This window comes from Rhodnius prolixus, unplaced genomic scaffold (genome assembly GCF_049639745.1).
Source record: "Rhodnius prolixus isolate KJV_2025 unplaced genomic scaffold, Rpr scaffold_11, whole genome shotgun sequence".
In the NCBI taxonomy this organism is placed as follows: Eukaryota; Metazoa; Arthropoda; class Insecta; order Hemiptera; family Reduviidae; genus Rhodnius; species Rhodnius prolixus.
The window spans coordinates 11,661,959-11,676,552 of NW_027411625.1; the positions used below are offsets into that span (position 1 = coordinate 11,661,959).

Genomic DNA, 14,594 nt, shown 5'->3' on the forward strand with positions numbered 1-14,594 from the left:
ATTGAATTATTTATCAAATTAAACAAATATTTTAGTATATATGTACATTTTAACTCACTTAGGTTGAGAAGAATAAGAGAAATTAAATTCAAAAAACTACATCTAATTTTGAGGGGACGAAAGGAATGATGCCCCATTCGACAAAACTTTTTTTTCCACATTTTGATGCAATAAACTGAAAAGTACCTTTCATTAATAAAATTAAAAAGTAAATTTATTTACGTGCGAGTAGTGGTTAATATTAATGCAGTTCTCAGCTTTGTATTTCTAAGAGAAAGACAAAGACAACAAACTCATGAGGATTTTGTAAAATTATTTGCAAATTTATAATTGATACATTCATATTGGTACCACCTTTATAAATTTCCGTCAAAACTTTGAAAATCATCTTTTATTAGAAACAGCCGTTTTTTGTTGTTTTTTGTTTTTAATAATTTTTTAAAAGCACCTAATGAGACGTTTTGTTACAATATGCTTGCAGAGTCATTTTACCCAGAATCATGCCGATGATAATCATTATTGCATCAGCAATACTAACAATTATTAGGTTTATGGAAGAGATTAGCTGAGTAGCAAGTACACTGGACTCCCTCGAAGAGGTCCAAGGTTTAAATCTGGTGAGATGCCTCTGAGATTTTCTCTTACTACAAGCCTCTTTCTTATAGTTAACAATAATTAATGGACAATGCAACACTGCACTGATAAAGGCCTCTGGGGCGTTAAAAAAATAAAATAATAAAACAGCGATATCAAGGAATATTGGCAACGATCCCCTTTTCGCCCTACTATCATAATAAATCTATTATGATCCCTGATCTAATCTTCCTTAAGGCAAACTTATGTATTATTTTCAACAAATAGCTTCTCATGAATTTCTTCTAAAAAAGTGGAAAAACCTATTTCGATCTATTTGTTTTCAGAGGCGAAGTTTTAGAGGAAATTAACTAGAAAAACACCTGACTACAACCATTTTGTATAATTAACTACGTACATATGTTATACCACAATTGCAGTTCTAATGAAAGGCTTTTTTTCGTTTTTCAATTCACCATGCTGTACAATATGAATATTTTATACATCATAGCTTACTTGTTGTCTGTAAATAATTGATCATGATGGACGAAAAATTGTTCATTAGATATTATGTTTTTCATTAAGATTGCATTATCTTTTTAAAAAACCGGGGAGGCGCTTATTTACTCCCAAACAACTAAGTTACCAAAAAACTGTATTTTGCTTCTCCATAAATATTTTTAAACTGTCAGTACGTTTATCTAGAAATTAGAAATTTTGTTTATTTTTAAATTAAATAAATTAATATTTTGTAATTGATAGTCTAAACGTAACCTCTCGCTGGATAAGGTTATAGTGTTTATTCGGTGTATCTTTTGTTAGTCACTGCAGTTCGGCGCCTTTATTTGTCAATCACCAGGTAATATTAATTTTATTTTAGTAGGAAGAAAAAGTAATGCCAATTTCAGTCAATATTTTTTCATTTATGCTGAGCTTTCGAACTTGGGACTAAGTTATCTTCAGGGCTTATGTTATTGACAATCACAATATTTTTACATTATTATTGTAAAGTTGGTTTGTCTTCAGTCCTGTCTGCTTATGAACTGGTTGAATTCATGTTATACCAGACTTACAATAGCAATGACTGAAAGTGACTGAAATTGGCGTTTTTCTTTCTTTCTACAGTCACCAAAAACAATGAGCTAACTTAAATTGTTTTGTTTTCATGTTAGTTTTGATAATTATATGTTCTTATTTCATTGGAAATTAAAGAAACCGTCATTTCAGAAAATTCACTTCAATCTACTTTTGATTTTGGAAGAATACATTTTTTCTAAGGTTTTGTTTGTTAGAAGTGATTTGCCAGTTTAATTAGTGTTTGCTTGCTATCTGGGAACATGTTTGTGTTTGTAATCCAATTTTTAATTGGATAAACTCTCTTTGTTCAGATACGTTGTTTGAACATCTACATCTCAACTCCGTTTTCACCTGGATTCACAGAAGTCATAAGGTTATAATTTGAAACCCCATTTCAAATTATAATGAACTCGTGCATTCGATGCCTAGCCCATGTTATTCAATTTTATAAGTACTGCTATGTCTGGTTTGAGTGTTGCGTGTATACCGTTATCTCTAATGAGTAATTTGCTTCTTTCAATTACACCTACTCCTATTTTTTTCTTCTTTGCACCTACCACGAGTACCCGCCCCCTTAAGTAGTATGTTAATAATAATAATAATAATAATAGCCTTTATTACCAAATAAAAATTATACACAAGCATATAATTCCAATTTTAGATGTAATTTAAATATATACTCTAACAGAAAATTAAATTCAAAAATTCTCTAGCCTGAAAAATAAAAATAAACTTGAAATATGAATAAATAAAATAACTTTTCAACTGAAATTTTTACACTGAAATATAAGATTCAAATTAAAAATAATTGAAAAGAATCAGAACAAAATAATTTTTTTGGTAACTAGGCCCATCTTAGGGCAAAGGCCTCTTCTTGCTTCTTCCATGCAGTTTTATTTTGAGCCGCTCTGCTCCACAGTAGCCCACAGAATTTATCCAGATCATCCTTCCATGTCAAGAACTGTCTTCCTCTTTTCCTTGTTCTGTCTATCGGTATCCATTCTGTTACTTTCCTCGCCCAGGTAATCTCCCTCATCCTAGCTACGTGTCCAGCCCAATTCCATTTCAGCAATAAAGCTGCTTCTACTACATCAGTCATTCCAGTTTTCCTTCTGACTTCGGAGTTCCTAATTTTCTGAGCTCTTTGAATTCCCAACATGCTCCTTTCCATCGCACTCTGAGTAGCTCTAAGATGACACTTAGCTCTCCTGGTCAAGGTCCAAACTTGCGCTCCACAAAGAAGGGAGGGGAGGATACACGCCTCAAATACACGGCTTTTTAGCTGGTTGCTCATCTTACTTTTAAATACGAACTTGAGGCTCCAGAATCTTTTCCAGGCTCTAGCGATGCGTCTATTTATTTCTTTCAGGTTGCTATCCCTGAAGGATATGAGCTGACCCAAGTAGATAGTGCTCTCAACCCATTTCAGTTTTAAACCTTCAAGGAACACGTCCCCAGCACCATCATCGTTAGTCATTAAATAAGTCTTCTCCTCACTTATTTGGAGTCCAGCTTCTTTTCCTCTTTCACTTAGCACCAAGATCATGCCTGAAAACTCTTGCAGTGATTGCGAAAAAAACACCACATCATCTGCAAATCGAAGGTTTGAAAGAAAGGTGCGTTATTCTTTGCATGAAGGTGGTCAATTGAAGTAGTATGTTACAGTTCTCTAAATCCTTCGAGCGTTTAAAGATTGAACAATCGGCCTGCAACGGTGGCGTGATCACTGATCAACCTTGCAATATTTGTTTTAGTTTAAATTTACTCCACTAGATTATCTCAAAGGAATCTTCAAGTAAACTTTAATTATAATTCTTTTTAGATTAGCAAACATAGAAAGCTGACTTCACCTTTGATTCCTTTTTTCTTTTTCTTTATATTTAAGTAATCCAGAATTTATTAGAAGTTTAACACCTATTTTGGACCTATCGAAGACATCCAAAATATTGTCTTTTGTGAGGTATTCATCATTGAAAAACTTTTTTCTATTTCACTTAGTGCCAGGCAAACTGCTAAGAAGTGAAATAAATCTTCAATCTCCATGCCCCTCCCCGACTTAGATAAAATATAATATCATATTTCACGTATTTATTATTCTAATTTAGTAAAACTCCTCTACACTTAGTAACCCAAATGATACCATTAAATGGCATTGTTGTATCAGTCGAATAATAATTACTCTTTAAGTTAGATTGTAAATATCTGTGCACAGGGAAAGAATCAAATTTCAAAATCTTATTGGCCTACTACTCATTAAAATCATTGGTAATGTGTTTTCTAATTGAGTTGAGGCTATTGCACCATACATATATCCAAATTATCAGTATTACTGTAATTTAACATATCCAAAATAAAGTTTTCAATATATTCTTTAATTTGTTTAAACAAAAACATGTCCCGCCTAATTACCTAAAGTGCCAAAATTTTCGGTGATTTATTATCAGGAAGATCAAGTTCTGCAGTCATGCAGTCGAAATGAAGTTTAATAGTGTGTATAAAAGTAGAAGTCTGGTAAGTTTCATGATTTAAAAAATGTAAGGAGTCAACTTAGAAATATTAAATAATTTCCTAATGAAAGAGCGTTAGAGTTTTTCAACTTCGGAATACCATCTCAGACTTGAGCACCGTAACAAAGAATGGCTTTGCTTGTAGAATTAAATACTCGAATTTTTGCCTGGTATCCAACATCTTCCATTAATTGCCGCTAGATGTTTATTCATTCATGTTGGCGTGAGACGAATCCCTAAATATCTATATTCACTGACTACCTCTAAGTTATCTTTTCCTAGATACAATTTCTCCTCTCTGGCTGGCCTACCTCCATTTTTGAATACAATTACTTTAGAGTATGGATTCTGAGGCGAGCAAGACTAAAGCGTTCGCGTATGCAAGTACCTTCACTTTACCGCCATTATCCTCCATAGACAAATTGCTCCACCTAAATGCCTTTCCAGTTCATTTATATGAATAGAGAAAAATGTTGGACTTAGAAGACAGCCCTATCTCACTACCCATTTCAGTGTAAAATGTTTGCTTATTTCTTTTATACCCCACTTATTAGCGGTTGTATTAAGAATGAGATATTTTATTGACTTTATTATTTTTGTGGAGAGAACAGATTCATAAATTTTGTAAGTAAGGGCACGCCGATTGAATCCGAATCTTTAGTATTTTTCTTTAGATTTGGTTAATTTACCTCTTCACTAATTTTATTTTTAGGCAAGACTGCAGTGCACCAACTCTATTATTAAAGTCCCCTATCAATAGAATGATGATTTTTTGTAACAAAATCAATCAAATCTGAAAAATCTTGGTCCTATCTGCTACGATTTAAATTTTTCTAATAGTATTCGAATAATATTTGAATAAATTTACTCTATTTACGAATTCTTATCTTTCTTGACACTCTTTATTTTTTTTTTTTTTTTTTTTTAAATGTTGCATTCTACAAGAAGTAATGCGTACAACATTTTGTAATTTATAATTTGAAACTCAGCCTGATGGATGTTTAAACAAGCCATTATGTATTTTGTGTGTCATAGTGTAGTAACTGAATCTAATCAAAATCTTATTATTGCTTACTTGTTGACAATTTCTTATTCTTTTATATTTTAAAAGCAGTTTGTTGGGAATAGGTTTTGATGAAAACTAGTTTTTCTCTATATTCCAAATGGTTCGGCACGGATTAACGTTAAAATAAGAATAAACCACATATATGAACTTTATTTAAACCAAATGTATAACCATAACATTAAAAATTTATCAAGAAGTGATCGGTAAACCTACTGGTTGTAACCATTACAGAGTATAATCTCCACAATAATCATATTCAATATTTTTGCATCCTAGAGAAAGACCTACGTGCTACAAACAAAATTCCACAGAAATAATGAAGTACCGTTATTGGTGATAATAATTACTCCAGAGCTCTGAAATGGTTAACAACCTGTCGTATTATTCTTTAAATCTTCGAGGAATCCTGGCAATAAAGGTATCTTGCTTGGACTTGAGCTGAGAGCCCTCCAGTCCATATACGAAAGGTAGACTACACCACGACAGAGTGTAATGTCTGCATGTGCTCTTACCTATAGAGTAATTGCACTATAGTTCCACTTTCACTTTTGATCATAAATGAATTATTTAATGGAGTATGTGTTTATAACCATATCTGAATTTCTCATTTTATTTAGCATGTTCAAACTATCTGTAAATCAAGTTACGTTAGTGACGTTCAGGGACTATTTGATGTGATCATCTGTACAGCGATCATTCCGCAGCTGTTACTACTAGCTAACTTAAGTTATGTTAGCTAAGCTTAAATTAGTCAGTTTAGACGTTTTAGGACTCTTGTTTTTTTGAGATCATAATCGGCGTATTCGCATTCTCAATTAAACTTGGATCTGATCGAAAAACATACCGTCGATTCCTGCTTCTTGATGATTAATCTTCTCAGCGAACCACTGGTTCACTGACAGTCCAAAGTTATCCTTCATGCTCTACGTGATGTCATACTTAACGAAGTATATGATAAATCATGTAGTAATAAATATTCTTTACTGAAAATTTCTCTTTTATATCCAGGATATACTTCTTAATAACATTGAAACACTGTACTGTTTTATAACTTGAGCTTTTTATTTTGCAGGTAGTTTGTTGCATAGTAATGCAGATGATTGCTACTATCTTTTTACAAAAACAATGCAATGGTATGTATGATACCTGTTAGTATTATTGTTTACTTTTTTTTATTTTCCTTTAGATGCATTCATTCGGATGTCGATTTTATGTTCCTGGAAAATGTATGTATTGAGTACGAAAAAGCGGTTTTACTAACATTTAGTTTGGGTACCATCAGGTAGTAGCAGTCGACCGGACAAGCTTTTGGTCTAAATTGATCAACCAGAAATCGGTTTTTAATTGTTTGTTTTTATGATTTTCTTGGATTTTGGATTGTTGCCTTCACCACATCGATTGAAAATGAATGATTTCGAATCAAATTGCAAAATCAGAACCAGCGTTTCGACACATCCGCGGGTAACGCTATTTTCTAGCAAGTTCGATTACCTTTCGTTTGTGTTCCATGTCTTACCAAATTTGTGTACTTATTAGACACGATCTCTGTTGTTTGGTTCCGGATTTCTTTTCGCTACAGTAGTGGTCCATATTTGTGATTTTGCGCGCTGGTGTAGCACAGTTCTGTATTTTAATAGCCATACGACCTATGGAAGCAACACCTTTCACTATGGAAGTTTGTATTAATTCAAGTGTTGTTTTTTGCAGGCTGAAGAACCGCCCTACCTTTCAGTTGACACGGATGTTAGTGCCAAGTACAAAGGTGCTTTCTGTGAGGCAAAAATACGGAAAGTTGTGCGCAGCGTTAAGTGCAAGGTAAGTGAAATTAATTTGTTTGTTGGTGCAAGATGGAAGGATGGGTTTAATCCTGAAATTAAAGCAGTCCACAACTCTTAACTATCTGAATGCCAGGCGGTTAACCATAATTACTTGCTTTAATTTGTAGGTTATATTCAAGCAAGGTTGGGGAAGCGCAACAATACCAGATGATCAAATTAGAGGAACTTTAAGGGTAAGTGGAGGATCGTGTATCAAGTGGTGTTTTATTGATTAAGGGTCAACATCAAACGCTACAAAATTTTTTGTATTTGCTTCCTCTTTTTTCAGATTGGATCAGTAGTTGAGGCGAAGCACCCGGAGAAAAAGGAATTTGCCGAAGCTACGATTACCAAAATACAAGATTGCAGTCAATATACCGTTGGTAAGTTGTGTCACTGCAGGTAGAGACCAACTGTAGTTTATAGGAGGTCGTTTCAGTAGTTATAGGTGGGTTGTGGTGTCGCTTAGTTTGCGAAGCTGGTTTCAGCTTTTGTAGTTGGTTCTCTAACCAAATGTGCAAATTCATGGACGGTGTGAATGACAGTCCGAGTGTGAACTCCGAGTGTTTTCTATCCGGAGACTGGTGTCATTCAATTCGGGACTTTCTTCCTAATCACTCATGTCAGAAAAAGCCAAGTACAAAGGTGCTTTCTGTGAGGCAAAAATACGGAAAGTTGTGCGCAGCGTTAAGTGCAAGGTAAGTGAAATTAATTTGTTTGTTGGTGCAAGATGGTAAAGATTGTGGAAACAGTGATTGTTGAAAGAAACAAGAAAGTTAAAATTTAATAGCAAATAACCAAGGTGCTACAGCACATGGAATTATTGCTGATATGTAGAATTATTCCTGTTAGTTTGCACTCTAGCCATTTGCTTATTGAAGCCTATGAAGCTACAATTATTCTTGCAATATTTTATTTTCAATAAAACTTCATTTCTTCTTAATGTAACAGTATTTGATGATGGTGATATTACGACCCTGCGTCGCACCGCACTCTGCTTGAAGAGTGGTCGCCACTTTGCCGAGAGTGACACCTTAGATCAATTACCTCTGACTCATCCGGAACATTTCAGCAATCCAGTGATTGGTGGCCGCAGAGGAAGACGAAGGCTGTGAGTGAATCTTCACAACAATTCTGGTTTACTTTCTCTAATAGTGTTTAACACAATATCTCAAAAACTTCACAGAATGCACAACTTGGTATTCGTTTCTATAACCATTGCCGTTTTATATATACAATATATATATATATATATGTATACAGGGTGTTCAGCATAAGACTAGGGTAACTTCGGGAGGTGATTCTGGGCATCATTTGCAACAAAAAATTCCATATAAACTATGGCTCGATTCGGCTCCGTTTTATAGATATTTTTAATTTTATGTTTTTTCAAGGTGTTACTACTTTTTAGCAAAAAGTTGTCTATATTTCTCAAACTATTAAAGCTACAGCTATTTTAATAAGCTCATTAGAAAGAAGGTTAAATTTCCTTTTAAATAAGCTAATTTGTATTCCAAAATAATAATATTAAGTATTTTACTTTGTGGCCCAAACATAAGAAATAGCAAGTTTCTAATTTTTTCCAAAAACTTTGACTACATTTTTCTCAAAAACATTTTATATGAAAAAACCGTGCACTATTCAGGAAAAACATCTACATACAATCACCTTTCGAACGGTATACAATAATTGGGGTTTTGTTAAAAATTGATGCAGAAATCTGTGATTAATTGCAAAAAAGTAGGCCTCAAAACAGCGTCGGCATTATGAAAGGAATTCACCTACCATAAGAATATAACTGATCAGACTCATCAAATCCAGTACGATTTTTTGCAAACGTGTAATTTAATAATTAATTAATTTAAGAACTATATTCAAAAATATAAAATTTACATTACAAATAATAAAATAAAATAAAAAGAAGAAAAATGAATATGATGTTAAATGAGTGTTAGGTACCAATTTCGAAAGAAAGGATTTTCGTTTAACGAGTTTAGATCTGTGTGTTATTCTTTAGTTAATTAAAGAAATATGCTAAATAATGTGAATAAATCATCATTTTGAACTACTCAATAAACTTTTTGAATTAACAGGTTGTAAAGAGCTAATGAATAAACCAAGAACTTATTACTCGCTGTGATCCCCAAATTAAATAATAGTGGATGGAATACTTCACCGAACCGCCAGTACACCTCCACGATCGTCTTAGCGTTCGGAACACCCTATCAGGAAAACATCTAGAATACTCCCGTCTAGCTTCTCCACTATTCCAATCTACGAAACCGTAGATGTATAACATTAACATACCGCGATATTCAATATTCGAATAGGCTGGCATAATGATAGCAAAATGACAACTAAATATCTAATGAAAATGTAGACTTTAAACTATCTTTTCTTCTTCTTGTATTTATTTGTATTTATAAGCCGTATTAGGATAAAACATATCAGTTTTTAACTTGGAGATTAGAGCGATAAGTAAGTTCCTTTCATAATGCCGACACTGTTTTGAGGCCTACCTTTTTGCAATTAATCACAGATTTCTGCATCAATTTTTAACATAACCCTAATTATTGTATACCGTTCGAAAGGTGATCGTATGTAGATGTTTTTCCTGAATAGTGCACGGTTTTTTCATATTAAATGTTTTTGAGAAAAATGAAGTCAAAGTTTTTGGAAAAAATTAGAAACTTGCTATTCCTTATGTTTGGACCACAAAGTAAAATACTTAATATTATTATTTTGGAATACAAATTAGCTTATTTAAAAGGAAATTTAACCTTCTTTCTAATGAGCTTATTAAAATAGCTGTAGCTTTAATAGTTTGAGAAATATAGACAACTTTTTGCTAAAAAGTAGTAACACCTTGAAAAAACATAAAATTAAAAATATCTATAAAACGGAGCCGAATCGAGCCATAGTTTATATGGAATTTTTTGTTGCAAATGATGCCCAGAATCGCCTCCCGAAGTTACCGTAGTCTTATGCTGAACACCCTGTATATTTTTTTTTTTTTAAGGTCCTCAGGGAACTGTTGTATTGAGCTTCCCATTAAAACGCCTTTATAGAACGCGAGTTACTACTTTCGTCACCTATATATCAATAAACATTACAAATTTTGTTAAAATTCCTCGTTTAGAAAAATCTGTTATCGGAAATACGTTTTTGTAGAGTACATTTTAGAGTTTTTAAATACTTTTTACAAGAAAAGCGATTCGATTTCATCTTCGTTTATTATCTGCCAAAATGAGTTTACTTTTTATTTAACAAATTTTTAAATAACTAAAGTGCCAAAAGGATCTGTAATTTCATGCGTCAAGTTGTATTTTTGACTGCTGGATTAAGTCACTTAACGGTTGTTTTTCTGTAAAGGATGATCTATTTAAACTGCAACCAGCATTTACTTGAGTGAAATTCATCGAATAAAATATTTCTTATACCATAGGTTCTCAAACATTTTGAGAATTTATTATTTTCTAGCGCCTCATAAAATTGTTAACTTTACCACATCTTAAAAATCACAATCTAATCATCACTTAATTATTGCGTGCCATATGAGTCTTATCCTGTTTCTGAGGAACTTACATTTTAAATAAGACTGTAATGAGAGCAATAAAATTCAACTTTGTAAATAATGTTTAGAAAAACAAAACAAACATTTCAAGTTAAATTTTAAAACTATCTAATGTGAGGGATAATCAGATGATTTTTAATAAGTCTAATAAAAATAAATAGAAAATATAAAACCAAAGAATAAAATAACAAAAAAATAAACACATTTTTGCTTTCGGAATTAGGCCCATTTCTGTGCAAAGGCCTCTCCCAATTCTCTCTAGCCCTGGAACTCCAGTTAGAGCCAACGAATTTATGGATTTCGTCTCTCCATCTTAAGAACTGCCTACTTCTATTTCTTTTCTTATCCAATGTACACCATTCAGTAACACTGTTTGTCCACGTGTTTCTAGCTCGAGATACGTGTCCTGCCCCCTCCACTTTTTTGCCGTTTGCACTGCTTGTAGAAAGCCAGCCCTGCTCTGAATCTCTATGTTACTTACTTTATCTTACCTTTTAATATTCAAAATACTTCTTTCCATAGCTCGCTGCGTGCTTCTTAGCTGCTGTTCATTTCTTCTAGTCATAGACCAAGTTTGCGACCCGTACAAAAGGCAGGGAATTGTACAGGCATTAAACACCTTCCTCTTGGTAACTATATTCAAATTAGATTTGAAATTGTGCTTCATGGACCAATACTTACTCCAGCTGATAGAAATCCTCCTGTTAATTTCCTCTGTAGTTTTATTCCTAAAAGAAATCAGTTGTCCCAAGTACACTGCACTTTCTACCCAATCTACTTTCTCTCCATTTAATAAATTTTTCCGGCCTGTTTGATATCAACTTTGTTTTTTGGCATTTATCTTCATGCCCGCTTTACCTGTTTGATCAAGAAGTTGCTTTATCATAAGATATAATTCGCACTAAATCTATGTTCACACAAATACAACGATGGAAATGCTATCAAAAATCGTTGAACAATCGACCACAATCCAGGGTGCAAATGTGGGTTTGGCTTTTGCAGCCAAAATTAACGAAAAAATGAAATAAAAAACAACGAAATAATCGATGTAGCGTAGTAATAGGTAGGTTTTGATTTTAAACTATTAGAAAAACACAAATCAGCCATCGGTCCCTCTGTAGGCCTCCTGCGCTCTCAAGGAAGCGTTATTGCCCACTTTGAGAAAGACTGTCTTATACCTTTAAACTGTTGTGTCAGTACAAATTTTTATATCTATTATTGTTGTTATTATTTTTTTTTAAAATTGGTTTAGGGACGAAAACAGCGAGGATGAGGAATTACTTCTTATAACCGGAGCAGAATTGGAAGACGAGCGGGAGGAGCATATAGGCAGAGTGGTCTGCGTTGAAGGTTCCGAGAAGAAGAAACAAAAGGATAACTGGTTTCCGGGACTGGTAGTGGCGCCAACGGCACAGGATAACGTGCCAATACATGTCAAAGAGGAGTACCTGGTCAGATCGTTCAAAGACGGTAGATAGTGAGTATTTAGCTGTAACGCTTACACAACTCTAGTTTTATGACAAGCCAGCATACTAAACCTGATTTTTTTTTTTTTAAATTTTGTTTAGTTACACTGTGCCTAAGAAGGAGGCGAACGAATTTACCCGGGAAGTGGGAGCTCGAGCAGAACATCCTACTTTAAAAGCAGGTAAATTTGTTTTTATGGTTTCCAGTCACGTTTCTTGAGGATCTTTGTATATTTTATAGATGCATAAATACCCTCCGAATTATATTCTGATATCTGCTATTGGACCATAGGTTTCTATGACATTAATCCATCTTTAGTCAACAATTCCATGTTCTTCTCATTTCACCTGCCCTGGATGCCAACCTGATATCCGTTCCTCTCACGACGTGTCAGCCGACGTATAGCTCTCAATTTGGTGATTTTGAAGTATTGTGTGCACCCAGACACGAGACTGATGATTTTCCAAAGACGGACTATTTATTAACCGGAGGCAGTGAAAAACAATATACTCTGTATATATTTGTGGCCAGAAAGATGTGCCTACGCACTTACAATGACTACGTACTTCTTACAAAGTACTAGCTAACTGATTGACTGAAGGTGACAGGAAGCCATTGCAGTCAGGTGGGGTTTACGATCTAAACCGTTGTAACTTCGGTCTAGTTCGCGGAATTTCGCTAGCCGTAGAAGCCCAATTCTTCCAGGCGCAGATAACAATTGATGTCACGTGATGTTTTATACATTTTTTAATTTATTTTTATTGAATACTGAACTGCCGCTCACATAAAACCGAGAGGTTTTACAAAAGAGAATTATTTTTCAACTTGTATCTTCATGTGGACAGTAATGTGAGAGAGAGGCACTACTTTACTCATAGTCCGACGAAAGATTTGAAACAAGCACGGCACTTTTTCTGAGGGTGTTCCTTTGATTTACTTAAATTTGATGTATTTTTTAATTATATTAAATACTGTCTCGGTTTCAACGACGTATCAGAACTTCATGTGCGACTTTGGCCAAACAAATGCATTCGCCGAATGAGCTCAAAGGGATAAAGCGCTCCTTGCGAAACGACTACGCAGCAGAATTGGTCTTGATGGAGACGTTCTCAGCGTCGGCCAAAAGAGTGATTAAGAACTGCAAAAATAGTATGAACGCTGCTCCTAAGTTAGTCGAGCCGTCTCTGAGAAGGGCTATAAGTGCGTAATACTAGTCTTCTGGCTTTAGAAGTACCTTTAGAAGACTAACTTCGATGAGCCTCTGCAGCAGTTCGCTCAGACTGACATCATACGGCTTGTCCTGTGTCCTTAATTCTGCTTATAGAAATCTCGGGCTGTCTTTAGCTGTTTTTCATTTTTGTTCTTCTAAAACGTGATAGTGACTTATTCTTATGACTTATTATAAATATGGTAGTACTTGATGCAGGCTTCTATGCGAAGATTTTTCGGCTTAGTCCAAGAGCTGACATAAACAAGAGGGTTAAAAGGAAAATAGTGCATTGGCTACCACGCTCGCACGACCGCTTTTTTATAGCCTAGTGGTACTATCTGTGAGTTTGCCGAGAAACTAAACCTTAGCCTTCGCCAAAGCCTTGAGAAAGACCTTTATGTTTTATTTAATTCAAATTCAGATGCATTTATTTAATTCATAACATTTTATTGTTATGTTTTTGTTAAATAAATATATTTAATTTAAATACGTAGTTACATAAAAAGCAAAATGATAAAGTAAAAAGAGTACAATTGTTTGATCCAACGGGCTGTAAGCTGGGTTAGGGATAAGCTCAAAATGCACATTTTTGATTACTGAGGTCATTTCTTCCTGACCTAGATTAACAAAGAGATGGGATCGGTTTTAATCGCACTACCATCCGCAATCATCTCAAAATAAGTGACGCCATGTATTTTCACAATTCAAGCAAAACGTCATTTTTTTCTCAACAGTTTTTCTCCATCTGTTTTTGTGCTATTTGAAAGGGACTTCTTTCCAGAGACAGTGTGAACGGAAAATCTGTTTTGTGTTGCTAATATATGCTTTTGATTTCAGCCGTGGATAAGGCGCTGCTCTATCTGGATAGCGACGAACTCCCTCCGCACTGGGACCGCGACCTATTGCTCTACGGATTAGGCGACGTCACTAGCACTGACAATGATGCAGGCCTTGATTATGAGGTTTAAAATAAATTTTCTCACTTATTTGAACTATAGTGAAGTTTTAATTTTTTTTTATATATTTAAAAATAGTTGTTGGTTGTAAGGTCTTGAAGTACCGTCTATATAACTGCCTGACATTTGGTCATGGATGTTCATCGGCACAGGTATGCTGTCTCAGGTTTGAGTAGTGTAGACCTTTAGTACTCAAAAAAGAGGCAGGCAGGCTAAGTAGACATATTTAAATCAAATGGCCTTTATTTTAATGGAATTGATTATTTTTTAAGATTATTTGTAATTAATAATATTTGGTTAATTCAACCAATAAATTTTTAAAAAAGGAAGGCTCTGAAAATGAGTAG

General features: G+C 34.1%; 1 protein-coding gene across 2 annotated transcripts in view; it reads left to right on the forward strand.

Annotated features, from left to right (window-relative positions):
* The first annotated feature begins 1,326 nt into the window (after positions 1-1,326).
* The window catches only part of LOC141459380 (uncharacterized), a 57,863-nt gene continuing 44,595 nt past the window's right edge, over positions 1,327-14,594 (forward strand). Inside the window, exons 1-9 of one of the 2 annotated variants that reach the window (XM_074138410.1) lie at positions 1,327-1,432; positions 6,296-6,356; positions 6,931-7,038; positions 7,169-7,234; positions 7,330-7,423; positions 7,992-8,151; positions 11,867-12,091; positions 12,183-12,262; positions 14,129-14,253. In XM_074138410.1, coding sequence (XP_073994511.1) covers positions 6,354-6,356; positions 6,931-7,038; positions 7,169-7,234; positions 7,330-7,423; positions 7,992-8,151; positions 11,867-12,091; positions 12,183-12,262; positions 14,129-14,253 — 861 coding nt within the window. In that variant the 5' untranslated portion in view covers positions 1,327-1,432; positions 6,296-6,353. Of the gene's footprint in view, positions 1,433-6,295; positions 6,357-6,930; positions 7,039-7,168; positions 7,235-7,329; positions 7,424-7,991; positions 8,152-11,866; positions 12,092-12,182; positions 12,263-14,128; positions 14,254-14,594 lie in introns of those variants that run through there. The other variant, XM_074138411.1, reaches the window with a different exon arrangement.